Source organism: Lupinus angustifolius, chromosome LG16, assembly GCF_001865875.1.
Source record: "Lupinus angustifolius cultivar Tanjil chromosome LG16, LupAngTanjil_v1.0, whole genome shotgun sequence".
NCBI lineage: Eukaryota > Viridiplantae > Streptophyta > Magnoliopsida > Fabales > Fabaceae > Lupinus > Lupinus angustifolius.
In genome coordinates, this window is record NC_032024.1 from 18,052,477 (window position 1) to 18,079,822 (window position 27,346).

Here is a 27,346-nt window from a genome sequence, read left to right on the forward strand (position 1 = left end):
TAAGTGTAATATTTTAAACAAAAAATGTGATAAATGCAATTAAGTTAAACAAAACATGATATATTGTGTAGACAAGTCTAAATAATATACAAATCAATGTATCTTTATTATTTTTTGTTACAAAATGCATCAACAATTATAAAGAAATATTGTTTAAATCACTCTTATAATGTAGTGTAACGAACCAAAAATAATAAAGATACATTGATTTGTATATTATTTAGACTTGTCTACACAACTTAATTGCATTTATCACATTTTTTGTTTAAAAAATTACACTTATTTATTATACAGGGGTGGTCAGTGTAATGAAAGTATAAAACTAGGGGAGGTTTGTGTAAGTTTAGAAAAGTGAGGGGTGATTTGTGTAATTTCACTAAAACTCAGGGGGTGTCAATGTAATTTACTCAAAATTAAACATTTTCACAATTTTGTTTCACCTTACACCTTGGAGCTATTCTTTTTTCATGTGAAAGCTTTCTATATTTTTTTGTCTCACATTCATGGTTTTCTTGTGTAGGTGGTCATGAACTTAGTAAAGCCACCGGAAACGCTGGTGGCAGAGTAGCTTGTGGTAAGCATAATCTGCTACAGTTAATGCTGTTTTTGTCTCACATTCTGTTACATGTATAATATCAAAAGTTTGGATAAGCCTCCTCTAAAGTGATCTTGTCTCTAAAGTGAAGTAAGAATATATCCACCATTGATTTGAAAAATTACATAGAAACCTTAGAGGATCTCCTATACTGTGCTAAGGGGTGTGTGCTAAGCCCTTAGCATTTATGCTAGTTAGCATATGATGGTTGGAGCTACCTCAAAAAGTATGCTCCACTTAGTATTTATGGTACTTGGCATATATGCTAAAGGCAAAAGGTTGGCAAGAAAAATAAAAAGGTGGATGAATAAAATGTTGTGATTAGCATATAGGAAAACTTGCTAACCATTGATGACTTGACTAACAAAAATGTATCCTAAGGATATGAAGTTGAAGATGCTCTTATAGACCACAAATTTATTTGAAGTTAGATACATTCTTAACCTTTTCACTTCAGAGACAAGCTCATTTAGGGAAATTTTTCTTAAAGTTTACTTTGTGCTTGTGAATATAAAGAGTCCAAATATCTTGAGACTATCTACCACTCATTGAAGATTTATTTTGGTTGTTTACATTAGTTGACTGTACCAATCTCCTATCTTTGTTGTTGTTAGGTATTATTGGTCTGCAGGGATAAACTTCCCTGAGTTGCATGAAGTTTGAAAACATGGGTGATCATATGAAGAAGGTTTAGAATTATGGAATAATACCCTCTTCATGTTTTAAGTCTGATCTGTACTGCTGAATTGTTACTTCCCTGAAATTTGTGTTGATGATCATTGTTATTTCCTGTTTACTTTGCAGTATGATCTTGGAGAATGAGTGTTTTCATATTTATTTCAAATTAGATTGGAGAATGTGTGGATTTGTTTTCATATTTATTTCAAGTCTTTATCCTATTAAACGGAGTCGGCTATCTATTAAACGGGGTCGGCTATTAGGTGATGTCGGCTAAACGAATATGATAGTGGTAAAATAATGTCACCATTAATACTATGTCAACAATCTAAAGGGGAGGAAATGAAAATTTAATTTTCTCATTTGTGAGAGGTAAAGCCATATCCTAAGCTATAAAATAGAATCCCTCAATAACATCCTGATGAGACATTTCATCCAGAAGTCTTTGTAATCTTGAGGCACTTGTCACTCATAATACTCCAAGTAATACAACATGCCAATGAAACAATTTTACATAAAATGAAGGTTTTTTTTCTTCCTTTGGTTGTTATTACTCTAGTCACTAAATTATCTATTAATATAATAATTTAAACTTATATTATTATTATTTAGTGAGATTTAAGGTTTGGTTGTTGTTGATAATAATTTTAAACATTGGTAATTCTTTCATCTACCTAATCTTTCTTCATAACAGAAAAAAAGAAACTACCTAAAACCTGTTGTAGTAAGTTGACTGCAATAGAAAATACTCCTACCACTTTTAGTAAGCTTAACTAAAAACACTAATCTTTAATTAGATGTGGCGAATAATGTTTAAAATTTAGCTCCAAGTGATTGTAAATTTAAAAAAATCTTCACATTTATCAGTGGTTTAGTCATGAAACCAAACACCTGACTCAAGTTTTAATCAAGTTGTGTCAGTAGTGGCTAGGACTATTATCAAGTTCTTGTATGATAGTAAACATTTTCTTTGTTGAAACATTGAAGATTTGAAGGTACAATAAGTAAGTTATGCAAACCAAGCCACTATGTCTGAATAAGTAGTGAGAGATTTGAGTAATTTGCATGAGGTCACATATACAAAATTAGGATGAAGCTCATCCAAAAGTGACTGTTATCTTTAAGATGAGAAAGTGAAGATGTATTTGTTGAAAATCTGATGGTAAAAAACAACAGTAGTAACAAATTGATCGGTTAAGATTTCATTCGATAAAAACTCGAAGACTCTTCAGGATCTAACAACCCTTTCCGGTATGTATTTGGTAGCAGAACAACAAGAAGAAAGTAGTAGCAGTGGTGTTTTTTCTGTTTCAACTGAATGGAGAGAACACAATAAATAGAAGTTGGCCTAGCCATTGGGTTGCATATTTTGTAGGAGAACGTGCAATGGATGGTGCATGTGGAAACTTATTGGATGGTGCAATAAATTTTGCATGGCAATGCACATTTGGAAAATGATGCAAGCTTTGAAGTGTAGACAATGAAGAGTTGAAGACTCTATACTTTTGAAATATCTCAAAAATACAATAGCTTTCACCTCTCCATCTAGTGCATGAAGATCTTAAATCCGAAGATAAATACACTCTATAGGTTTGCGAGAGTAAGGTTGTATATATTTACCCTCTTCAGACACTAATAGGCTGGAGCCTAATGCATCGGGCTGTCGTTTGTTTACATATAATTATCAAGGAAATAGCGATTATTTTCCAATAATCACCTCAACAAGCAACATATTATTTGGCACTAGCTTACCTTCTCAAGTAATCATGTATATTTATACCTATATTCCAAGATTGCCAAGGTCTGAGTTTCTTGACACCACTGTCTTCAGGTTTTAAAAATTATTCTCCTTTATTTTTTGTTCTTCCGCAATGGATCTCCTTGGAGGAGCTGAGCATACTGGAACTACCGATCTGATTCTCACAGCAGGGGCCATGAAAACTGGCATAGGTGATCTTAACATGCCTGAACTTCTTGGTAGTCCAGTTCTCATCCTTGAACCAACAGCAAGAGGTACTTCTCGATGTTGCGGTGTAGAATGCGCAGAAGTAGGGGCCATGGTTTTCACCATGGAAGATGCACCTACTGGTGGTGGTGTAAAACTTCTGTTGGTACTTGCTTGTGAATGTGCACTGGGATTAGAGATAACTGGTCTGTGTACACAACTCATGTTCCATTGAGAAGACCATTCAGATTTCCCTCTTTGTGCTCCCATCTCGGCGTTTCTACTTTTGCTTTCAGGGCGACCATGTTTCTGTCTCTCATCTTCCGGGGCTGTTGGCGGGTCTTCTGCCTTTTCCTCTTGTATCTCGCTGATGGTTACAGTTGATCTGCCCCTGCTAAACTCGGGCACAATTTGGTTCGAAGAGTAAAACGAAGGTCCTGATGTGGCTGCAGAGAAGTTTGGTCCTACAGGGACTGATGCTAACTCGGTAGATGGAAAATAAAGACAGTGGTCTGGCTGGAGAACAGACTGCATAAATGGATAAATATGTGGAGCAGATAGAATAGTTGGTGGAATGGTTAGTGCCAACGGGTGATTTTTCTGCTGTATAATTTGTTCTTGATGCCAAATCTGATACAGTGCCACCTCCGGGGAGAAACTGGAGATTCCACAATGCTGGCGTGGCATGGGATACATGCTAGGAATTGGATAAGTTGACACCAAAGATGTTGCAGTGCAGTTTTGCAATCTATGTTGATGATTACTTTCTGAAAAGTTCGACTCGAATGGATGTAAACTTGCAAGAACTCGAGCAATGATGACTTGTTCCTGTTCTTCGTTGCCTTTAGACTCAGAAGAAAATGAGGATGAAGTTGAAGAAGATAAATGATTCTCTGACACTAGAGATAAATTAAAAAAAGAAAAGAATAAATAGTCAAGTTCAGGAATGGAAAAAAAGAAAGAAACTAGATAGTTTATGAAAGGTGATATGTTGTGTTTGCTCAACAGAGAATGTTTCAAGTTAAGTCTCCAAATTGGAAAAGTACATATGACAAATAAGCAGCAAAATGCTCACGTTTTCTCAAAGCAGACCAAGCGGCCGATGCGGCATTTTTCTGTGCCTGTTTCTTGGTCCTAGCCGGATCTCCAGAAAAATGCAATCCTGCAATCTCAACTGTACATGAGAAGTTAGGAACATGACCTGGTCCAAAACGAACAGTTGTATACACAGGAAGATTTAGTCCAGCTCTGTGAGCAGTTTCCTGGAGCAAATTCTTATATACTCCTGTTTCATCCTGTAAATATCGAAATACGAAAAGTTTATTCAAAGAAAAACCTTCTACATTGTATGGGAAGAATAACATGATTCATCCCACTCTGCTTCTTCTTCCCCCTACCTAAAAAGAGAGGCAGGGAAGAAAATATTCAGAGTAATAATAATGTGTTTCAATGAATGATAACTTCGTCGGATACGTTATTTATGCTTATTAATGAGGCTATTTATTGGCTTTCGTATTTCTCGTGCAACACCTTACAAGACATATAAAAAAAACAGAGAGTATTCTTAATTTACATTCTTCTATCACTTATCCCGTTTGTAAAGAACTATTTCTTGGTTTCCTTCTTCCACTGAACCATCTATCTTAAACTTTTTCGGTACAAAACTATCCGTTTTAACCTTCATTTCATACAATCTAAAACAACGAGCCATATTTTTTAACACATACTTCATATCCATTATCCAATGACATCAAACATTGGGCCCTTACGATAATTTGTTCTATTACTTAAAAGCATCAAATGACAAAGGATAGACAATTATGCAATTGACAAATCAATCAAGTGCTCGCGATTTTTAAGAGAAGATAAAAACACAAGTGCAAGTGCAAGCTAGGAAATGATGGGGTGATAATTTTTTTGTAACAGCTCACCAGAACTCGTGCTGCCAAAGCTCTCGAGGGACCTCGTTTTGCAAGAGTGTTAAGAGCTACCTCGGCTGCTGCATGTTCTGCCTGCCTAAGAGTAGAGCAGAATGTCGGGCTTTCAAATGTCTCTCCGTTGAAGTTAACGGTTGCCTTGAAACGAGGAGCGTGATCTGGCCCTTCACGGATACATGAATAAGCTGGCAAATTAAAACAGCTTCTTTGAGCCAACTCTTGCAACCGGTTCTTATACATTTTTTTTGTACAGAAGTGAATCCACAGGCCTAAGTTAAGGAAAGAGATTTAGTTATTTTGAAGCAACACGTCAAAAGAAACAAAAATGTTGTCTCGGACATGATAGTTATTTTGAAACGGAGTGGGTAAGAGAAGCGCAGATCAGCCTGACATCTTATGCAAAGATCTCAGACACCTTAGGGTCCATTTGCGAGTTGGGTTATGGAGAGAAAAGGAAGACTTCAAAGCCATCTCACAATGTATTTCGTGGCTCTGAAACCTTCCATTTCTCTCTAAAACCAACTCGCAAACGATCCTTAATTAACGAGAAAAATAAATAAGGAAGTCTCTTAATTGTCCAATATAATGCCGAAATCAAACATATCCTTCATCCACATAACACCATTCCCCTTGCTTGATTTGTGTGTGCATATGAACAATTTACAACAAATTATTACCATTCCCCTTACTTTCAAGTTGGCAACTTAAGATTAACTCTGAAAACCAAAAGAAACTAGAGCATTGTTTATGACATGAATTATGAGTTGAAGGTAATAATAAACATAACCAAATAACAAATTCCTCTTTCAAAGTGAATACTTTGATCATACTGAAAATGAATTCATTTCTATATGAATTTGGTAGTACTACAAGTATAGTAATTTCAGATAATTTCTATATATTCAAGTAAAATTTTCAGTAAAAATCTATATAGACATTAGACACTATAAAAGTAGAATCATAAAAAGCTACAAATAAATCTCAAAAGTAAAAATTCACAACCATATCTTCTGTCCCGAAAAATATAACACTTCATGTGTCACTCCCTTACGATTGGTTGACAAAATATATTGAAGTTAAAAATTTAATAATTAAGTATTTTTCCGACCAATCACAAATAGTGGCACATGAAGTGACACATTTTTTCGGACAGTCATCCCTAAAAAGAAACATTATAAACACCAAAAAAAGGAAGCATAAGTAACTGAAATAGCACAAGAATCAATTCATCACAAAATCAAGCCACAATTTGTATGAAAACAAATCAGAAATTGCATTGAAAAAACTAAAATAATGTTGATAGACAAGTAAGAAATCATGAAGCATGGAATAAAATTCAGACCTTATTTTTGTTCAGAAAAAAACAGTGAGAAAGAATCTGGGTATGAGAGAACAAGGTGAACCAAAAATTTGTGGGTGAAGTTTAAAATATGATAAAGTTTAATTCTTTAGTCATTTGCGAAAATTTTCATGAGAAAATGGTGAAAATTATTCTGGTTTTCTGTGGAGTGAAGCAAAAGGGAAGCTTTATTATGGTTAGTACTTATGTGGTGTTCATAACTGTAATAATAGCTTATCATTTATCATATAATATAGTATATATTATTCATGTATTTTATTGTTTCAAAATATATAATTATGTTTGAAAAATTGTTGGGTACTCCTAGGTATTTACTTTTCGCCAACAAGACATTGGTCTAATGGTATAAGGCTCTACCGAATTTTGAAGGTCAATGGCTTCGATTCCTAGGAGTAGCATTTGTTGAAAGATGCAACTACCAACCTCAAAAAACATCAGTTCCTTCCTTCCAAAAAAGTGAAGAGATATCATTTGTAGTACACAAAATATCTACTATTCATATGAGGAACTACAAATATGTATTAGCATGAATATAGAATGTGTAAGCACTATCCTTATTCATCAGATCTCATTGTCATTCCTAGTTTTTATTCATTTAAGTTGAATATGATAACTTATTTGAATATGTGATTACTCGTCTGTACTCAACCCGAATTTAATAAGAAAACTCACATGAACTAGTTTAGGATTTCTCCAATTTTAAATATTAGGTTCGGATTTGATATAGGTAATACTTGACTGGACTAAAATTAATTTATATGATAAATATCAAATTATAGCATATCTTTTAGAGAAAAGATGTACATACTGATAGTGTATGAATTTTATACATTTTCACTGTATCATCTATTATTCATGTTTAATTATCATTGGCTCTTTAAAAAATATATAAATAAATGATGAATGATATATTGATTGTGTGTAAAATTTTATAATATTACATTTTATCTTATTTATATATGTATAACATTTAAATATGAGCTCATGTTACTAGGGCGAGAATGATAGTATTTTTTTAATTCCATTGTGTTAAAATTTAGGTTCGGGTTTAAAATTTCGAGTTTAAGATTAAGTAAGCACAAATGCAATCCGATCCAACTTATTATCATCCCTTACTCAATCCCATTGTTTTTATGTTTGCTTTAAAGAAGGGCCCAAATCACTTGACTTTTCTAGAAATTTTGGTATGAAAATAGTAAAACTTGCATGGATGATTAAAAATTTCATGTCATATATCAAATTGATTGAAATAATCTCAAGGACCAAACTGTGTATTTCATAATCTTATTCATCATTGTTGTAATTAAGAAAAGCTTTACGACCGATTTGGATTTTTTCTCCCTTAAATTAAAAGGCAAAAAAATCATGTATAATTGTCATTTTTTTTTGCAACTTTATTTCAACCAAAAATTTCTTCCATCAAAATATTCCTCAACTATTCAAATTCAATTGATCGAGATCTCAAATTCAAACCCTTAAAAATGTGTTCTCTCATCCACCCTAAGAAAAAAGAATATCCTATACTTTTATTAATTATCCAATAAAATGTTTAGGTTCATTATAAATACATGCATAATAATAATATATTCTCAACATCAATTAATGTAAACCCTTTATAAAATCAACCACTACCCTTCTTTTATTTATAATGATAACAATGTATTATACAAATTTCCAATGTATGTATCAAGAATAATGTTATACACATATCAACCATTTTTCAAATCTTAAATGTTGGAGTTTGATTATTCTTAGAAGGATTAAGTGCCTCATACATTTTCCTATTAATCAAGTTTCTATATGGATCTTCCTCTCTCTTTTTGATCAAATAATTAATATTTTCTTTAACTTGAGATTTAATATTAAGGTAAAGTTTATTTGCAACTTCTTTATCCTTAAGCATATTCTCCATGCCTTTTGTTCTTATAGGCTTCCCAAATAGATAGTAAAATCTTCCTGGTATTTTTGGTTGAAGAACAGGAAGAGATAGATTTGTGTTTGCTACTTCTCCACTTGATTCATCTCTACAATATAACAAGTATTTGTAGTTAGATAAGAATGTAATAAGTAGACTAAATATTCATTTCAGTCCTTTATGTTTTTCGATCTTACTGTTTTGGTCTTTCGAAAGTTGAAAAATCCAAAATAGTCCAAAATATTTCAAATTTAGATCAAATTAGTTTCTATCAAGTGTTGTAAAATAGGCTAAAAATGACAAATTTAACCACTATTTAAAAAATTTTGGGACAATTTTGGGTTTTTAATTTTTGAGGAATCAAATTGGTAAGGTCGAAGAAACATGAAGGAGAGAAATGAGTATTTACTCTAATATCCATGCATTGTTGATGTAAATATTTATATGCTATCGGTACATCATCCGACATTCATTTCTATTTTTTTTTAAATTGATTAAACATGAATAGTGGATAATGCAGTGGAGAATAATTACCGAAACTTATTTGTGTCTCGAGTCCCATCTCTGATGAAATCGTTGACTATAGGGATCTTCATTAAGTCGTTGTAATCAAGAAGTATCTGTAAATTCAAGCAATAAGAGTGTAATCAAATGGCAAGTACTATTAATCAATGTTCAAGCTTTAATAGTAAAACACATACACAAAAGAATAGGTAAAAAGAAGTTGTAATAATAATATGAAATTATTTAAACAATTCTAAGAACCATGATCAAGACATTAAGAAAGAGTATATACTCGAGGGATAAGAAAAATTTACATTATATCCGGGCAAAGAGAGAGGCCAAGAAAAACTATAGGCGAAATAAATATGAAAAAATTAAAAATCAATGTTTTGTCAATAAACATTATCTAAAAAGATAAAAAATTATTGTGTGATTCGATCTATGTAACTGACCCCACATAGGGAGGATAGGCTTGATTCTTGTTTAATGACTAATAAACCCACTTTACTAAGGTACCTTATGAAACACAATGCACCAATTTTTCCAAGTATATTTGGTGCCCGACATTATTTTTTGTACTATCAAAGGTATTTCCACCCTTTTTGGGTAAGGAACTAATCCCTTTCGGAGTTCGTGGCTACCCCCAAGTCCCACCAAGTGTCGCTCCCAGGAATTGAACCCTTGACTTTTTGGTCAGGATCTAGCAAGACCTTACACCACTAGACCAACATTATATTTACACATTCTTAAGTTGTTTACAATTTGCCAACTATAGCAACAATTAAACAAACTTAGTGTATCAGTGCATGTGAAAAATCAATATTTAGTTATTTACCATTGACTATGCAAATAACAATGGGTGGGGCAGTGTTACTATAAATTCTTAAAGATATATTTTTCTAATGTACCCTTATACATGAAGTAATGTTCGAGAAAAACTTGCGTGGAAACATATACAACATGTCATATCTAGAGACAAATATATTTATGTTTTTTGTGTTATCATTTAATCAAGTGAAAAGTATATAGAATAAACTTACTTCAGCAATATCATCTTCACCTACAGCTCCAAATGGCACTATCGTCGCACCAAATCGAGCCGCCATTCTCACGAATTCAGGTTGATCAGGCCAAATCAACTTGTACTCTTCCCCCTGCAAATCAATGAGACCACTTTCAGTGCTAATCTCAAACTTTGACAAGCATGATCGATAATCGAAAGAACCGAAAAAAATGAGTGACAAAAGTTTACATTGTTTCAGTAAGGACACATAATCTCCATTGTATGTTTTCATGCATAGTCGTGCCTCTTTCCGAAAAAACGCAATGAAACTTAGGATTTTGATTAACATAAAAACTTACTTACTAATGTTCATACTTAAATATAGTTTTTTCCCCACAAAACTAACCCATACAAATGTGTCTAAATAGAAGGTACTAAGATGTTTGTAGTTGATTAAGTTTTCGGATCAAATTTCGCTATCACCTTCCAAGGGCGAAGTTTGTGTGGCTTCCCTTCTATAGGTGTAGTGTGTGTGCATTGGTTCGTGCATGGGCGTAGCCGTGAATCAAATTTACCGGTTCAAATCTATAGAATTTTCCTATGCTCTTGTATCTTCAGCAAGAAGTAATAAACAAATGTGTCTAAAATACTAAGGAATGAAATAGAACATGAAACACATCAAATTTATGGACTTCGATCTCAATTATATAACTACACATAAAATGTGAGAGCATAAAATGATTGAATAGTAAGCACAAAAAGATAGTGTCCGTTTTTCTTGGTCAAACAAGAACGTAGCCGAGAGAAAACACGACGCACCTTATAATGAAGAGCCTCGCGTGCACCACCGGGATATAGGAGAACATGTGATTTTGTTGAGAGCAATTTAAAAATATTCGATGCTGAAACAGGCACTCCACCAAATACCTTCACCCAATCCACAATAGAATACTCGGAAGATAAATTCTCCGTTCTCCCTGTAAACAGCTCGGGATGCGCTATTCCCCGAACCATAATACCCTTCTGACTTAAGAATTCATCTATAATTGAGATAAGTTCTGTCCCCAGCAACATGTGATAACCAACCAATAAGACAGGACCTTCATCCGGAACACCAGAGAGGCCTTTCACAATTGTTCCATCCTCCAAAGTCGAGAACATTACGGATCCAATAAGAGAACGGTATAATCTGCAATCCGTATCAGCAGCATATAAACTTTAAGCCTATTATTCTTATTTGTTTCGGAACATGTCTAACTTAAATTATTAAAGAGAAATACGAAACAACAATAATGGAAGCCTTTTCCCAGTAGGTGGGATTGACTACATGGATCATACATCCTGTTCTAGCATAAACAAAGTCTTCAAAAAGGCTATCTAACACTAAGTGTTTTTCAATGGTTTTCTCGGTAGTTTTTTATTTCTTGGTCTCCTTCTACCTCATAACTATTTGGTTATCCTTCGTCTGATTTACTCTTCTTACAATGGCTTCTAAGAAGGTATTCCATGTGAACGATGCTATACATAGTCGGCCATAAGCCCAAATAAAAGGTGAAAGTTGTGTTAGGCAGTCGACAGCCAACATAAAACATTATCGAATCTATGATATACATCAACGATGTGATCTATTTTTTCATTTTAGAACAAGGCACGAGTCTTGCCCAGGCATGTGAAATAAAACAAAGACACTAACTAACAATTGTTCCAATAAGAACTATACACTGAGAGCACAAAATTGCCAAATCAAATTACCCAACCACTTGATCCATTGTATATCTGAATTCTCTCATGCTCGGAGGAATGAAATCCTTGATCAAATCGAGCCTCCTTGACCGACGGTACATGCAAGTCCCCTTGATGATCGTCATCAGACCGATACCATCTTCCTACAATACCATCCATAATATACATTTAATCAACTAAGAAAGTGTTGTTATCAAAGTAGACTATAGAGGCACTAAATCTCCAACTAATATTGTTGTAAATTGTAATGTAATGCAAGCAAGTATATCAGTTCATTTCAGATACCAATAGAAGGGTGTGTCCCCTGTTCGGAAAGTTGCGAACTCTGCAGTTTTGCAATAAGCCGCCGAGTCTTCGAGCTTCATTTGCACTTGGAAGCATATTATCATCGCCACTAGAATGTAAAACTTGGTCAATTTCAATTTGCAACAACCAATAAAGAACATCAACTTGAAAGTAACTTATGCATGTTTTATAAACACAAGAATCTAAAATTAGAGTGAATAAATGTTGTAGTCCTACATAAAACAATTGATTCTTATCAATGCAGCACAAGACACTGTGCAAAATATATATTAGAAAAAGCCGAAGGTAAAAATTATTAAGTTTAAGAAAGAGAGGGACGAAAGAAATATATAAAACCTTCCTTAACCTCTAACATATTATCGATTATGTGACAAATACATATAGAATATTATTGACCTATGTAGCATATACTATAGAGGTTATTATGGCATAACTCTTGTGGTATGTTATATGTACTATTCTAGATTTGAGAGGCAATTAGGAGCAACTTTTTGAAGTATGGTGACAAAAAATATCGGCCAACCGAGAAACAGACTATACACACATGTGGAAGTGCACAATATTATTATGAGAGCCAAGAAATCTAGAGTGAGCAAGAACCTAGCAAGCACAAGCACTTCAGCTTTGACAGCATGGAGACGTGAATTAGCGTACGAAGCAGCTGATTTGAGAAGTTTCAGCTTCCAAAGAAGAGTTTCCCGTGGTATAATATCAGCCAGTTCCTGATAAAAGTTCAGACAAAGTAAAACATAAATTCACAGAAAGTAGATTAAGGAAAAAGACAGAAAATGTTACCACCTCAACAACAAAAAATATGCTTTAATAGGTATGCAATTTACCGATAAGGTGAGAAACTATTAAAATTTTGTACATGTTGTTACAAAATTTTAGGAGGTAAATCCATGCCATAAGCTTGTAATTCTTGTCAAATAACTAAAATCAGATGCAACATAGTCCGAAACATAACAAAATGAAGAAAAATAAGGTGGCAAAACGACAGAATATCTAACGATTCTCACATTCAGATATGGCAGCAGTGAAATAAGGTTGTTTGACAATTTTTGAACTTTCTCTGTAGGAGGAAGACTATCCCCGATATTCACTGATGCCATCTTTACTGGATCACCTGAAATCACGAGATTATATAGCAACATATGTGAATGAACATTTTTTATACGAAAATAATCGTTATAAGAGAGAAAGTAGGAAAAGTCCGGTTAGGGGCGGGATGAGGTATCATCCCCAAATAGAAAATTCAAGATACATGAAGCTAAATGAAAATAACTTATGCAGCAATGCTGCTTAGTCACTCTGCACGTCGAACAACTCCTTGAAACAGCCTTATTTATCATATATATAGTTGACGGGTAAAGTGACACTCATATAGAGGCAAAAAAAACTACATACTACATTATAATTTTATTTTTTATCCTAATTGTAATGTTATCAAGCCTTTATAACCAGTCATCAAAGAACTCGACCTTAGAGAGAGCTCTAGATTTCGAAATGTGTTTGTCAAAATGGAACCTCGGATGGCTACGATAATGAGTTGGAAAAGGATAAAGAAAGAAGGATTTACAAGAAAACTCAACCTACTAAAGTCCAAACTCTGCTATATGAATTAATTGAGAAGTTAATAGAATCGGATAAACACAAAACAACAACAAAAACTGCAACTCACCACCTCTACCACTCAAGCTTCTACCGATCCAATGTTAAACTATCAATACGAAAAGAGTTAAACTATCAGCACGAAAAGAATAGCGTTTTGGACATCGACATTGATGTACTTATATCGTATACACCATCCACAAGGTATACAATAAGCAAGAAGAAGAGGAAAGGTATGCAACACATTAGAAAATAAATTATATCTCTACGGAAAAGTAAGTGTAACACTTTCGGTCTTGAGGAAATAGATCATTTACCCATAATAAAACCAAGAAGAAAGGGAACAGTTGCATGCAGTTCATCGGGCATAACCTCCAAGATAGGAAGCAAAGGCTGCAGCTGAGATCTTCCAAAGGATGTAGCTACGGTCGAAAGGTATATTGTCAGATTTTAGTAAAGTATTGACAATAAATCGGCCAAATAAATACTAACACAAATTCGACGAAACAATGGGACAACATTCATAGACTCACCTGGATTGATTAATATCAATACTAAGTCAATAGTTGGATTACGAGCAGCAACAGCAAGTGCTAGGCATCCGCCAAAAGACTCGGCTACCAGATAAATTGGCTTCTTTGGAGACAAAGCATACTCAAGCTTTATAGCTTCTTCGACAAGTTTCACCAGTCCTTCATAATATTAAAAAACAGTATAAGTACGGATAATAGAACCTTCTAATCATGGCATGCAGCATTTCAGATTGAAATTTTGTTCACCCACCAAAATTTTATAATAAAATCTTCCTTCAGTAATGCTAACTAGTCTAATAATTACTATCATACACGAGTTCTGCCTATCAGATGTGGATGAATTAGTAATATGTTGGACGGTTATCTTCCGAATATTAGGCACCATTCTAACAAGAAAGTTGAAATCCGAATTCATACATAATTAAAAGGATTTAATTTTCTACAGAAAATTGTCAATCCTGCCATGACCAAAGCCTAATGTATGAGAAATCATTTTGCAAGTGACAGAAGAAATAGATCTCAAATGATGAATGTTACATGGAATGCTAAATTGATTTACTAATAAAATGAAGTGCTCAAATTAAGCACTCTGAAATATCGAAGCATGCAATAATTCAGAAGCACTTGATTATTCTTGTCATACAACAAAACTAAGTTTCTTGTTGCTAGAAACAATAATCAAAACCTGAAGTTAGCATCTTTTAAATGTCTCAACAGCAACACAGATGAACTTCCAAAAGTTGACAAAAGCATATGTAAAAAGGCAAAGACCTTCGAATGGTGTTCGATCGTGGCTAGGAATATGCAAGCATCGTACTTCGAAAGCCCTGCATTGTATAAAGCAAAGGTGAAAACATAATAGAAAATGCAATACATGCGAGTAAATGGAATAATTTCTATGAACAATACAAGAAAAGTGCCAAATTTGAATTTGTACTGAACTATGAGGAGCATAAGAGAGTAAAAGAAGTTTTTTTCTCTCTCCAAGAAGCTTAAACATTGCCATTAACCTTCAATTAGAACTGTATATTGCGAAAATTTCAGACCATTGTGTCACAGAACTGTAACTATATTTCGGATAAAAATCTTCAAGGTGTGGATTCTATTCTTGCAGACTAAACATTTTCTAAACTAATGCCATTTCACGGGATTGTTTTCGTTAGTTATCGAAATAAGAAAAATACAACTTACTTCCCGAGAGCTATGTGGTGCAAGGCGAGGCCCCATCCTGTGCCATCTATCCCTGCATGAATTAAATTAAAGAAATTTTAACATTGCGTATATCTAACTTGGACAAATGAATGCTTTTATATTTATCTAACACTCCCTCTCACGCAATAGCTCTTTCGGCTTGAGGCGTGGATTATGCAAATGATAAATTAGTAACAAGAGATACGACACCGGTCATTTTAGTCTCGGGGCAATGGAAGTTATCATGAATATGTACACAATCATTCAACGGAAATTATGAAATGAACATTCAAAGACACAAGATAGAAAAAGTGAGGACTACATAAATGAATGGAGATATATAAACTAAATTCCACAAACGTTTTACATCAAATTATAATGTTAACCTCACTTATGTGGTTCTTCACTTATTCGATTAGATATAAGTCTCATGTGGTGTTTTATGATTCTTCCATCCATTCCCAACAAATAACCAACATAAGGATTAATTTCTAACACCAATAACAATAACATAATACTCATCTTTCATACACCAATCACATTTGTTCTCCTCATTTCACCTATCAGAATATATATACATCAGTGATTTAAATTGCGGTCCGCATTACGTGATGCGGACACAATATTGCGGTTGCGGACTCAATATTGTGGTTGCGGCGGGTGACCGCAGCAACTGCATCACACCGCAACCAAATCAAGCATCATACTGCATTTGGACCGCATTAGACCATATTGGATCGCATTTGGACTGCATTAGATCACATTTGGACCACATTGGATTGCATCAGACTGCATTTGGACACATCAAATATAAAAATATTTTTTTAATCACAAAATATTCAACCGCAATGACAGCAATCCACATCACAGCAATGACCATAATCGTAGTAAACACAACCATTACCGCAATAGTTACCGTAACTTAAAACATTGATAAATAAAGTATTTACCTGGTAGAAAGAAAAGAGTTGGAGAATTTTTGAAGGGGTGACCACAATCAAGAGGGCAAATCCACCTTGGTGGACCACCATCACTAAACTTGTTCATCTCCTTAGCTGCAACAAAGTAATCTTTTACAGTAAGATTTCCATACCCATCATTCCAAAGTGGTGCCAATTCTTCTTCTTCATCCAAAACAGTATTATCATTAGTACTATTACCAATGATCTTATCTTTTTCAACTATAGCACTTAACAAAGAACCATTTTTCTGTGTCTCATTTTCAACAACCACAGAAGAAGAAGAAGAAGAAGAAGAAGAAGAAGAAGAAGAAGCTATTCCATTCACTGATTCAGATGATAACACAGTTGAGTCTCTTACATCATCAAAATTCTGAGCTTTAACTATAAACTTGTGCCTTCTACTTCTCCTTAAGCTTATAGAAGAAATGGGTGAAACCCAAAAACCCATTACCAAAGAAGCCATTACTCAAAAACCTCTCTTGCTTTTGGAATTTGGAACTGAAAAAAAAAACTTTTTTTTGTTTTTGTTTGCTTAGAAATTTAGAATCTTAAAAGTAAATGGACCACTTTTTTGTTTGTGTATAAAACTGCTTAAGTGGGAAAATCTTTCTGTAAGAGAAAGTCACATGTTTTGGTATTGAAAACAGAAAAAAAAAACAGTGGAAGATGAAACAAGAACACAAATCTATGGAACTTATGTAATGTACTTTGGATAAAGAGACACATACAAAAATAAAATTTATTTATGAATTTTTTATGGCTATCATTTATAATTAAATTTTTATTGTGTTGATAATATTTTATTGATTGTCTATATATACGTCTTTCTAGGTTCTTGGTATTAGAAAGACTTGTATAATGACGAAACCATATAGAAACAATCAACAAAGTTCTGACAATATATTAATATTTTAATTTTAATTAAATTTAATATAGCATAAAAAATCATAAAATGTAATTATATATAAATATAATATATTACATGTGTCCTTCATACATGTTTTTATTTTTCGTTACATATCAAAGATAACAAGCATGTGGTTACAAACTTGTGTGGCTTGAGGAGCATAACGTGTAACTTCATTTTATGTTGAAAATGACATGATTGATTTTGTAATAAAATGTATTGAACCTAATTTTACCTTAAATTAATTAATATGTAAATAATGTAATATTTTGTTTTAAGTAGCTTCTTGGCAAAAGATAAAAAAACATTCTAAATTGTTTTTCTTACTATAATTATAAGTTTTATAGAGGAAAGTTTTTGTTACTTATTGGTTTAACTTATATATGTTTGTTACCATTAATAGAGTAATATTTTATGTATTGGCAATGGTAACAGTTTTTCAAAAGTTAATGCATTCTCAACTATTCATATTACTTTTAAAGAGTATATTTATGTAAGTATAAAGAAATATAAATAATTAGTGTATTCTTCAATATTCATTTCTATTACTTTTATTTAAAAGACAATAATAATTAAAAATTAATGATAGATAATATAATAAAAATGTAAAATCTTATAATTTCAGTGTATATAATTTTTCGCATCTTAAAATAATATGAGTAGTAAATAATATGTTAAGCCTGTAAAAAACTTTAACAATCATAATGGATTGATATTAAACTCTAATTAAAATATCTAAATTCAAGTTTTGCTAAAGAAGAAAAATCACTATTGAAATAACTAGCTTCTTTATATTGTTGATAATGTTCTAGACTTGAATAGTCAAATGATCTCCTATGGAGAATATTCATGAATATAGACAATAAAAAGCATAACTCCATTTTGGTAAGATTAATAAAGTGAAAAGAGAATAAAAAGAATGAAGTGTTCTTAGAATTTGAAATTTAAATTCGAAAATTGGTTAAGAATTAAGGAATATATTAATATCTCATACACTCATAATATACTACATTTTTACTAATTGTATGAGCTAGTTTTTCACCCAAAATTATTTGATTGTTTTACTTATTAAAATGATTTTTTGTGTGTCTCACAATATAGGATATAGCTATCATGTATCTTCATGAATATTAGAGAATCAATAGTATATAGTTATTTAGTAAATTATGGTTTGTTTGATTTATTTTTACTTTTTAGAAGAAGTGATGTTTAATTTTAATTTGTTATTCCTACTTAAGTGTTAAATATATTCATAGTGTCTGATATCATATCTCATACTAAGAAGATAAATCTTAATTAAAATATATTTTTTAATGCTCTAAAGTTTTTTTGGTTTTATTATAAATGTGAATCGATTATTAATTATTTATTAACTTAAAAGAAAATAAAGTGCAACCCAATGTTTAATACTCATATTATTTCTCAAAATTGTGATAAATAAGACTGAATTACTACTACTACATTTCATTAATTTTATTTTATTTTAAATTTACATTGTTATTATTATTAAAAAATAATAAAAATAGCCAATTTATCTAGGATTTTTTGTTTATTAAAAAAGATTGAAAGTAACAATGAAATATTGCATATATAGATATATTTGTGCTAATTACTTTTAAGAAGGGATTTATAATTTTTATTATAATTCATAAAAAAATATTTAATTACTTAATATTTATTAAAAAATATTTTTATTATAATAATTAATATAAAATAAAAATAAAAATAAATAAAGCAAAAATATGTACATGGGATGATTAGAATTTGGAGCGAAGCATAGGAAGACATGTGGCAAAAGGACAAAGGCACATGATAGCATGCAATGACGCAATCATTTTACTATTATTTTATTAGTGCTTTTTCCTATTATTTTAATTAGTTTTGTTTAGAAATTGAACCTAACCAGCTTTTAGATACTTAATATTTTATTAATTTGCGAAATTAATTTAATAATTAATAAAAAAGTGTAAAAAATTGTTAAATATCATTATTATGTGTTTATTAGACCTATTTTAAAAAAACAAAGGGATAAACATAAGTTTTTCCCACTTATTTTTTGAATTTATAACAACTTGAAAGCTTCTATTTATGTTATTGTTTTTAAAAATAATATATTTATTTGAATTTTTTTTTATGTTAAAATTCATTTTTCACTTTTTCTTCTAGGTAAAATTGGATGTTCACAAAATTGTAATATTATTCTAGAAAACCAAAATGTTTTAATATTTTTTAAGCTTGTATAACTTATATATAAACTCCATTTTTCACAAAGTTAGAAGAGCCATTTCTTTCACATCATGACATTTTTTTAATAACCAATTTAACTACCTCAATTGATCACATCATTAGTTTTGTGAAAACCTTGTGAGTCACAAATGCATCTTATAAAATTTCTTATATAGATTTTCATCTTATAAAATACATGACTTTCATTAATTTCTTACATACCCGAAAAGATACAAATACTCACACATATATTATAAATTCACACGTTACTAATGATTAAACCCCTTAAATAATAAAATATAACCAAAAGGACATGTATGTTATATTAAAAAAACAAAGTTATATGTTATGAAGGTCACATGTAAGATAAAATTAACATCATTGATAATGGTTCTTGTATGTAGTGTGATTTATTATTGGATTTGAAGTTTTAATATCATGGAGGATGACGAAATATTATATTGGGAGAAGATAATTGGGAAAGAAGATGAAGTAAATGATGAGAAGTAAGAAAGGTGAACATGCCAAATAGAAAAGAGAATAACTTATCTCCTTTTAAAAAGAGATTACTTATCTCCTCTGGCCAATAAAAATGTGACATGTGTGCTATTTTGTTTATTTTTGAAAATATTTTTATAGAAAATGATGAAATATGACACATGTCATGATTTCACTGGTAGGAGGAGATAATTTATCTCCTTATATAAGGAGATACTCCATTCCCAATAGAAAATAATATTATTATTTTTTTGCATTTTGAAAAATAATGGGTTGTGAATCTTAAAAACCGTTATGAAACTCAAATCCCAAGACTAATGGCTCATGGGGCCATTCTTTTCAATTTAATTTGAAATGACAAGTAGAGATAGTAAAATAGATTTCCAACTCGTTTTACACATGTTTATAAATGTTTGCAAAAATTTAAACAGGTATAAGCATGTTTGTATTGTTTTAACGAACAAAATTTATGTACTGTCTATTTTAAAACAGACTAATGTGGACGATCCACAGATATTATTGAATAGTTAAGAAACTAAAAATAAATTAAATAAACTAGTTGAAAATTAAAATTTAATAAAAACTTTGATTAAAAATCACATTACATCATACCTTATTTGAAATTTTCTTAATTTTTCCTTAAATTATGCTCATGTGTCACCCGCATTGCCCAACAGAAATGCTCAAGGGCTTGGCAGACGAAACAGGCAAATGAACAAAATTTGTATATCATATCCGCAAAAAAATACGGGCTATGCAGACACACCGATGAACATTGCTCATTTTACCATCTATGATCACAAGCACAAACATAACTTTAGTTCAACCTAACCCGACCTAAAAACCGGTGGTCCAATGGTAGCTCAGCTTGAATGGACCGGGCCAACTTGAAGGCCGGAAAAAGTTTGATTGATCTCTAACTATAACGAAAAGTGGTCTTTCAAAACCAAACGATAGTGTTGGGTTCTACACGAGAAACACATTGGCCCCATGTTAGATGTATAGATGTGGAGTACATGTGAATAATATAATTGGTACCATCCATACAAACTAAAGGCATAACAGTCATAAAATGTATAGTGTTGAGTACATGAGATTTTTTCCAAGTTCTTTATTTCGGCTATGTAGGACTTGAGAGTTGTTTTTCATAACTCTTCTATATGAGACTTGAAAGTTTTTAGATTTCACATCCAAAAATTCTCACTAATGGCCAACAAACCAAGTTACTTCCGTGCTAATAGTCATATTTGTTTGTTTCATTTGTACATTCTATGGAGTGATAAAGTGTGATATAGTTTTAAACATTGTACTTTGGGTATAATTATTATATGTTATAAAAAAAACTTTCTGTTAGCTTCAATGAATAAAAGTGTCACTTTGAAAACAAATATTAGTGGATTTTTATTATAATCATGACCATGCATGCACATTGTTACATATAAATATATCAAGAATAATGTAATGTATCAACCATTTTTCATGGCTTAAATGTAGGAGTATTATCAGTTTCAGAAGGATTAAATGTCTCATATATTTTCCTATTGATAAAGTTCCTATATGGATCCTCTTCTCTCTTCTTCAGCAAGTAATCTATATTTTCTTTAACTTGAGACTTAATCTGAAGGTAAAGTTTGTTAGCAGCATCTCTGTCCTTCAGCATATTCTTCATGCCTTCTGTTTTTACAGGCTTCCCAAATAAATAGTAAAATCGGCCCGGTATTATTTTCGGTAGCAGCACCGGAGAAAATATATTTCTGTTTGCTACCTCTCCACTTGATTCATCTCTGCAGATAAGTAAAATGTGGAATATCTTAAGGTTTCGGATCGAGATTTGATATGCAGGGAAAGTTATGAAAAGAAAAGATTGGTTTCGTTGAATTCCGTAATTACCATATGTATAGTTTATAATGGTATGCAAGAAAGTTTGCATTTTATTCTATATATTGTTTGAGAAGTACTATAACCAAAAGAAGTGTTATACATCTTTTCCAACCTTTTCTACCAATGCAAACAAACATAGAGAAAAAGAAGTAACACACTTTTGAGACGATGGAGAATAGTTACCTAAACTTATTAGTGTTTTTACTCGCTTCTTTGACGTAATTGTTGACTATTGGAATCTTCATTAAGTCGTTGTAATCGAGAAGCATCTGTAATATTCAAGCAGCAAGAGTCCAATCAAAAGGTAAGTACTATTCAAATCACTATAGCAAGAATTTTCAGCTCATGTTGAACACAAAATCTAAATTATTATCGGTATTAGCATTATAGTTAGTTAGGATTAGTTACATTATTAGTTGTGCTACTTGGCTATATATAGCGAATTAATGCAACTAACAATGTAACTAATCCTAAATACTTGCATGAAGAAACTGCGAGGGGAAAAGAAACCTACATCGACAATATCATCTTCGCCTACAGTTCCGAATGGCACAATTGTGGCACCGAACCGTGCTGCCATTCTCACAAATTCAGGTTGATCAGGCCAAATCAACTTATATTCTTCCCCCTGGAAATTATGGGAGCACAATCAGTGTTAAAGCCAAAACAAGACTCATCATTACATACCAAATTTCAATGCTGATCGAAAACTTAGACAAGCATAAGAAACTGAAAATTATTTAGGGACATTTGTTTTGTATGCATGTGCATGTCTATTTCACATATATGCAAAGTTTAGCGTGTGCGCGCTGTTGTATCGATGTAGGACACGAAAAACATCAATTTTACGGCACCTTTTAATGTATATATATACACCCATAAAAATAATCGTCAGGGCATCAAGTAGAAGTGAATTACTGGGAAAGAAAAACTTGATGCACCTTAAAATGGAGAGCCTCGCGAACACCGCCGGGAAATAGGAGAACATGTGATTTTTTTGAGAGCAATTTAAACATATTGGCTGCTGTAACAGGCACTGCACCATGTATCTTCCCCCAATCAATTATAGAAAACTCAGGAGACAAAGTCTCCCCTACCTCTGTGAACAAATCAGGATAGGCTAACCCATGCAGCATAACGCCTTTCTCGCTTAAAAATCGATCTACGAGCGGGATAAGATCTATCCCCAACAACATGTGATAACCAACAAATAAGACAGGACCTTTGTCTGGAACACCAGAGAGACCTTCCACAATCTTTCCATCCTCCAAAGTTGAGAACATTGCAGCTCCAGTAGCCGAACGAAATAATCTGTCATCGAAGCCAGCAGAATATCAGCTTTAAGCCTACTGTTACCATTCGTTTAGGTGGAATCAGCTAGATGGATCAAATGCGTTCTATCCTAAATTGTCTTCGGGAAGCTCATTTTTTAATGATTTCGTAATAGTCCTTTTTAAAGGACCCGCCAACAAAACAACTACATTAACTAACCAATTTTCCAATGAGAACTACATGGAGAGGCACAAAATTTCAAAATCAGATTACCCAGTTACTTCATCCCTTGCATATCTGAATTCTCTCAAGCTAGGAGGAATGAAATCCCCGACCAAATCACGCCTCCTTGATCGACGGTACAAGCAAGTCCCCCTGATGATTGACAGAAGACCGACACCATCTTCCTGCATTACCATCCAGAGTATACATAAATAAATTAAGATAGAGGTTTAATGACTAATATTGTTGTAATGGAATACACATAGTACCATTATTCTTGCTTCTTATTTCATGTATGATCACAATTAGAAGTTAATATAAGAAACTTTACATGACTAATTTTCGAAAAACATGATATGGTGTATGTTTATAGTCTCCATCTACCAGAAGTTGTAGGTCTACATTAGTCCGGGAAAGGATAGAGATAGTTGCTAGCAAGTGTAACACTTCAGCCTTGACATGCAACCACTCTGGACCAATGAATTTACTGAGTGTGTCACCTTTCAAGCTTAAATACCCCATGCAATATTTTACTCCCCCTAAAGGGAGCCTCTGTGATGCGACTCGAACCGACGACCTCAGGGACTTATAGTCATTGATTTCATTGAGTCGCTAACACTAAACTTTACATGAGTAATTTTCAAAAAATATGATACTGTGTAAGTTTATAGTCTTCATCTACCATATTAATCTGGGAAAGGATTAAGATAGTTGCTAGCAAGTATATCTATTCATTTCACATACCAATAGAAGGTAGTGTCCGCTGTCCTTAAAGTTGCGAAATTTGCAGTTTTGCAATGAGCTTACAAGTCTTTGAGCTTCATCTGCACTCGGAAACATGTTATCCTTGCCACTAAAACCGAAAAATTTGTCAGTTTCAACAACCAATTAAGAACATGACTTAATAGTAATCTATGCAAGTTATATGAACACGAGTCACATAATTGGATTGAGTAAATGATAAAAGATTTGACTCAGTTAATAATGCATCCCAATGTATTTTGCCGAATAAGTCGAGAGAGAGTAGCAACCTAGCAAGTACAAGAACTTCAGCTTTAACAGAATGGAGACGCGCATTAGCATATGAAGCAGCGGATTTCATAAGTTTCAGCTTCCATAGGAGAGTATCCTTCGGCAAAATGATATTTTCCAGCTCCTGATGATAGATCAGACAAAGTAAAATATACATCGACAGTTTAATACGCTGTATGATTTTCATTTGTATTTTTTACGGAAAATAGATTACGGGGAGAAGCGAAATAGATGCAAAATATCCCTATGCATACGAAAATGGTGCGAAAAGTGACAAAAAGGACAGAATATCAAAAGATTCTCACATGAAGAGATGGCAGCAATGTGTTAAGGTTGTATGACAATTGCTCAAATCTCTTCGCGGGAGGAAGATTATTTCCAATATTGACCGATGCCAGCTTTACCGGATCACCTGCAGTCGAGAAAATGAAAAGCGATAAGAGCAAGGAAGGTATACCATCACCTTAGAAAATGAAATATATATATATATATCTATGGTATGGAAAATTAAATGTAATAGTCGGAATATTAAGGAAATAGATTATGTACCCAAAATTAAACTACGAAGGGGAATGGCTGCGTGCAGTTCATCGGGCAGAACCTCCAAGATAGGAAACAGAGGCTGCAACTGAGATCTGTCAAAGGATGTAGCTATGGTTGAAAGGTATATTGTCAGATTTTATTCGAGTATTGGCAATGCATCATCGAGTAAATACGGGAACTGATTTGATAACAAGAGTAGCACGACGAATACCTGGGTTTACTAGTATCAGTACAAGGTCGATAATTGGATTACGAGCAGCGACAGCGAGTGCTAGGGATCCACCGATAGAATCACCTACCAGATAAATTGGCTTTTTCGGCGATGAAGCGTGCTCAAGCTTAACAGCTTCTTCAACAAGTTTCACCAGTCCTTCATGATATTAAAGGATAAAAAGGAAAAGTTTCAGTTTCAGTTTTCCTTACAGTTTATAAGTAATAAGGATTACACAAACTAAGAATCAGTGATTTCATAACTAAGAAATCAAGAATGAGTTAAATTGATTCCCTACGAAAAATGAACTGCTCAAATTAAACACACTCGAATATTGAAAGCATGCAATAATTGAGAAGTACTTGAATACTCCTTAGGAGATGTTTCGAGTTTCGACAATGAAGAAAATGATGCAGAATAACTTCTTTTCCATCACACAGAAACTAAGTTGCTAGAAACGATAATCAAAACATCGATCTTTTGAACGCCTCAACAGCAATGCCAATGAAATCTCGAAAGTTGGCAAAAAAAGGTTAATACATCAAAGGAAAAGACCTTCAAATGGCGTTCGATCTTGAACAGGAATATGCAAGCAACGAACATGGAAAGCCCTGCAATGCAGAAAGTAAAGGTGAAAAGAGAAAACAAAGTAGCATTACACGAAATTATGTAAATACAATATCTTTTCTGAACAATACAAGAATAATGGAGTAACAGAACATTTTTCTCTCCAAGAAACTTAAATATTGTCATCCTTCAACTAGAACTCTCTACAGAATAATTTATCAGACCATTGCGGCACTGAACTGAGTAATAATATTAGCATTATGGCATCGGTCGATCCATGTAGCCGATCCCACCTATAAAAAGTACTTTTTTTTTACATTTTCTCCTCTATCTAGAAAAGTATAAACCAAACAAAATGTAAATGTCAGAAGTAATTCAAATGAGTGAAATAATAAGACTAATACATACTTTCCAAGAGCTTTATGGTGCAAAGTGAGGCCCAATCCTGTGCCATCTATCCCTGCATGAATTAAACTCAAGAAACTTTAACATTACACATATTTAATTTTGACAACAATAAACTATAACTGATTCAATATACAATATATTTAGAGTAAATAGTAATATTAGTCCCTAAAGATAAAAATTACCATTCATGTAAAAAGGCGACCTAGTGCACGAGACTCCCATCTAATAGAGTCTGGGGAGGGTACATATATATGGCTGTATCATCACAAACGAATAAGTTTTTTCCAGGATTTGAACTCGCGACCTCCATATAATAAGGCAAACAACCATATCGTTGCACCGAGCCGCGTAGTGGAAACTATATTTAATCCATTTAAGAAATGAATGGAGTATGATTGGAATTGAATGATGGATAATTGGATTGGTTTGATACCCTTAAGAATAACATTACAGTAATATTTTTAATACACTAGTATAACCATTTATTCATATCAGAAATAAATAAATACTAAACTACTATGACAATTATTCATATCAAACATAAATAAAATAAAATAAAGTATATATAACTTACCAGGTAGAAATAGAAGATTAGGAGAATTTTTCAATGGAGGACCACAATCATTAGGAGAAAACCAACTTGGTGAACCACCATTATCAACCTTGTTCTTCTCCTTAGCTTCAGCAATAAAATCATGTACAGTTTTAACTCCATACCCATCATTCCAAAGTGGTGCTAAATCTTCTTCTTCTTCTTCAGAATCATTAGTAGTAGTAGTAGAACTAGTACTAGTGTTGAAATTCTTATCTTGTTCAATTATTATTGGTTGTAAAAATGAACCATTTTGATGTATATCAGTATCAGCAACTAGAGAATAAGGTACTCCATTGTTATTACTATGATTATTATTGTGATGAAGCGTTGACTTTGTTTCAATATTAAAGGAATGAAGTTGGATCTGAAAACGGTGAGTTTTGAGTGAAATTGGTGGAGAAAATGGTGAAACAAAGAAACCCATTAATCTAGAAGAAGCCATGAGTAACACTAACTAATCAATTGTTGTCGTTGTCGTGTTTTTCAGTTCTATTTGTAGCGTGTTTTTTTTGGGTGTAATAATGCACCGTTAGGGACATATATATTATAGTTATTTAGTTCACATAACAAGAAAACAATGTATCCACATATATTATTAGTGTATTGTTTATTGTTCATATTTGATCGTAATTGACTATTTAGACAAGAATATAAATAATGATATATTGATTATGTATATAAATCTTTATACTTATAATGCA

At 32.6% G+C, this 27,346-nt stretch overlaps 4 protein-coding genes across 6 annotated transcripts in view; 1 reads left to right on the forward strand and 3 right to left on the reverse strand.

Moving 5' to 3' along the window:
- Nucleotides 1–1,430, forward strand: part of LOC109329852 (superoxide dismutase [Cu-Zn]-like) — a 4,799-nt gene extending 3,369 nt beyond the window's left edge. The window contains exons 7-8 of the mRNA XM_019563714.1: nucleotides 521–574; nucleotides 1,210–1,430. Of these exons, the coding sequence (XP_019419259.1) occupies nucleotides 521–574; nucleotides 1,210–1,232 (77 nt within the window). The 3' untranslated portion in view covers nucleotides 1,233–1,430. The remainder of the gene's footprint in view (nucleotides 1–520; nucleotides 575–1,209) is intronic.
- LOC109329847 (acyltransferase-like protein At1g54570, chloroplastic) lies at nucleotides 2,344–16,955 on the reverse strand. Of its 3 annotated transcripts, none has more exons than XM_019563708.1 (14): nucleotides 16,272–16,955; nucleotides 15,322–15,373; nucleotides 14,902–14,957; nucleotides 14,131–14,289; nucleotides 13,915–14,019; nucleotides 13,006–13,112; nucleotides 12,587–12,708; nucleotides 11,966–12,074; nucleotides 11,690–11,823; nucleotides 10,757–11,126; nucleotides 9,975–10,088; nucleotides 8,965–9,050; nucleotides 8,199–8,539; nucleotides 2,344–2,353 (listed from the first exon to the last, which is right to left on the reverse strand). In XM_019563708.1, exons 1-13 carry the CDS (start codon nucleotides 16,744–16,746, stop codon nucleotides 8,236–8,238), a joined length of 2,193 nt encoding a protein of 730 aa, XP_019419253.1. In that variant the 5' UTR covers nucleotides 16,747–16,955; the 3' UTR covers nucleotides 2,344–2,353; nucleotides 8,199–8,235. The 3 variants fall into 3 exon arrangements, with proteins under 3 accessions (XP_019419253.1, XP_019419254.1, XP_019419252.1); XM_019563709.1 differs by lacking the exon at nucleotides 2,344–2,353 and having other exon boundaries at nucleotides 8,128–8,539; nucleotides 16,272–16,565; nucleotides 16,596–16,955; XM_019563707.1 differs by lacking the exon at nucleotides 2,344–2,353 and having other exon boundaries at nucleotides 8,128–8,539.
- LOC109329851 (double-stranded RNA-binding protein 2-like) lies at nucleotides 2,465–6,679 on the reverse strand. Its single transcript, XM_019563713.1, has 4 exons — nucleotides 6,498–6,679; nucleotides 5,150–5,424; nucleotides 4,294–4,513; nucleotides 2,465–4,117 (listed from the first exon to the last, which is right to left on the reverse strand). The coding sequence occupies exons 2-4, from the start codon at nucleotides 5,393–5,395 to the stop codon at nucleotides 3,108–3,110; spliced, it is 1,476 nt and encodes a 491-aa protein (XP_019419258.1). The 5' UTR covers nucleotides 5,396–5,424; nucleotides 6,498–6,679; the 3' UTR covers nucleotides 2,465–3,107.
- Nucleotides 21,315–27,110, reverse strand: LOC109329848 (acyltransferase-like protein At1g54570, chloroplastic). The gene is made up of 13 exons (XM_019563710.1): nucleotides 26,625–27,110; nucleotides 26,051–26,102; nucleotides 25,631–25,686; nucleotides 25,076–25,234; nucleotides 24,871–24,972; nucleotides 24,627–24,733; nucleotides 24,321–24,445; nucleotides 24,034–24,142; nucleotides 23,341–23,474; nucleotides 22,737–23,106; nucleotides 22,310–22,423; nucleotides 21,979–22,064; nucleotides 21,315–21,698 (listed from the first exon to the last, which is right to left on the reverse strand). Exons 1-13 carry the CDS (start codon nucleotides 27,085–27,087, stop codon nucleotides 21,392–21,394), a joined length of 2,184 nt encoding a protein of 727 aa, XP_019419255.1. The 5' UTR covers nucleotides 27,088–27,110; the 3' UTR covers nucleotides 21,315–21,391.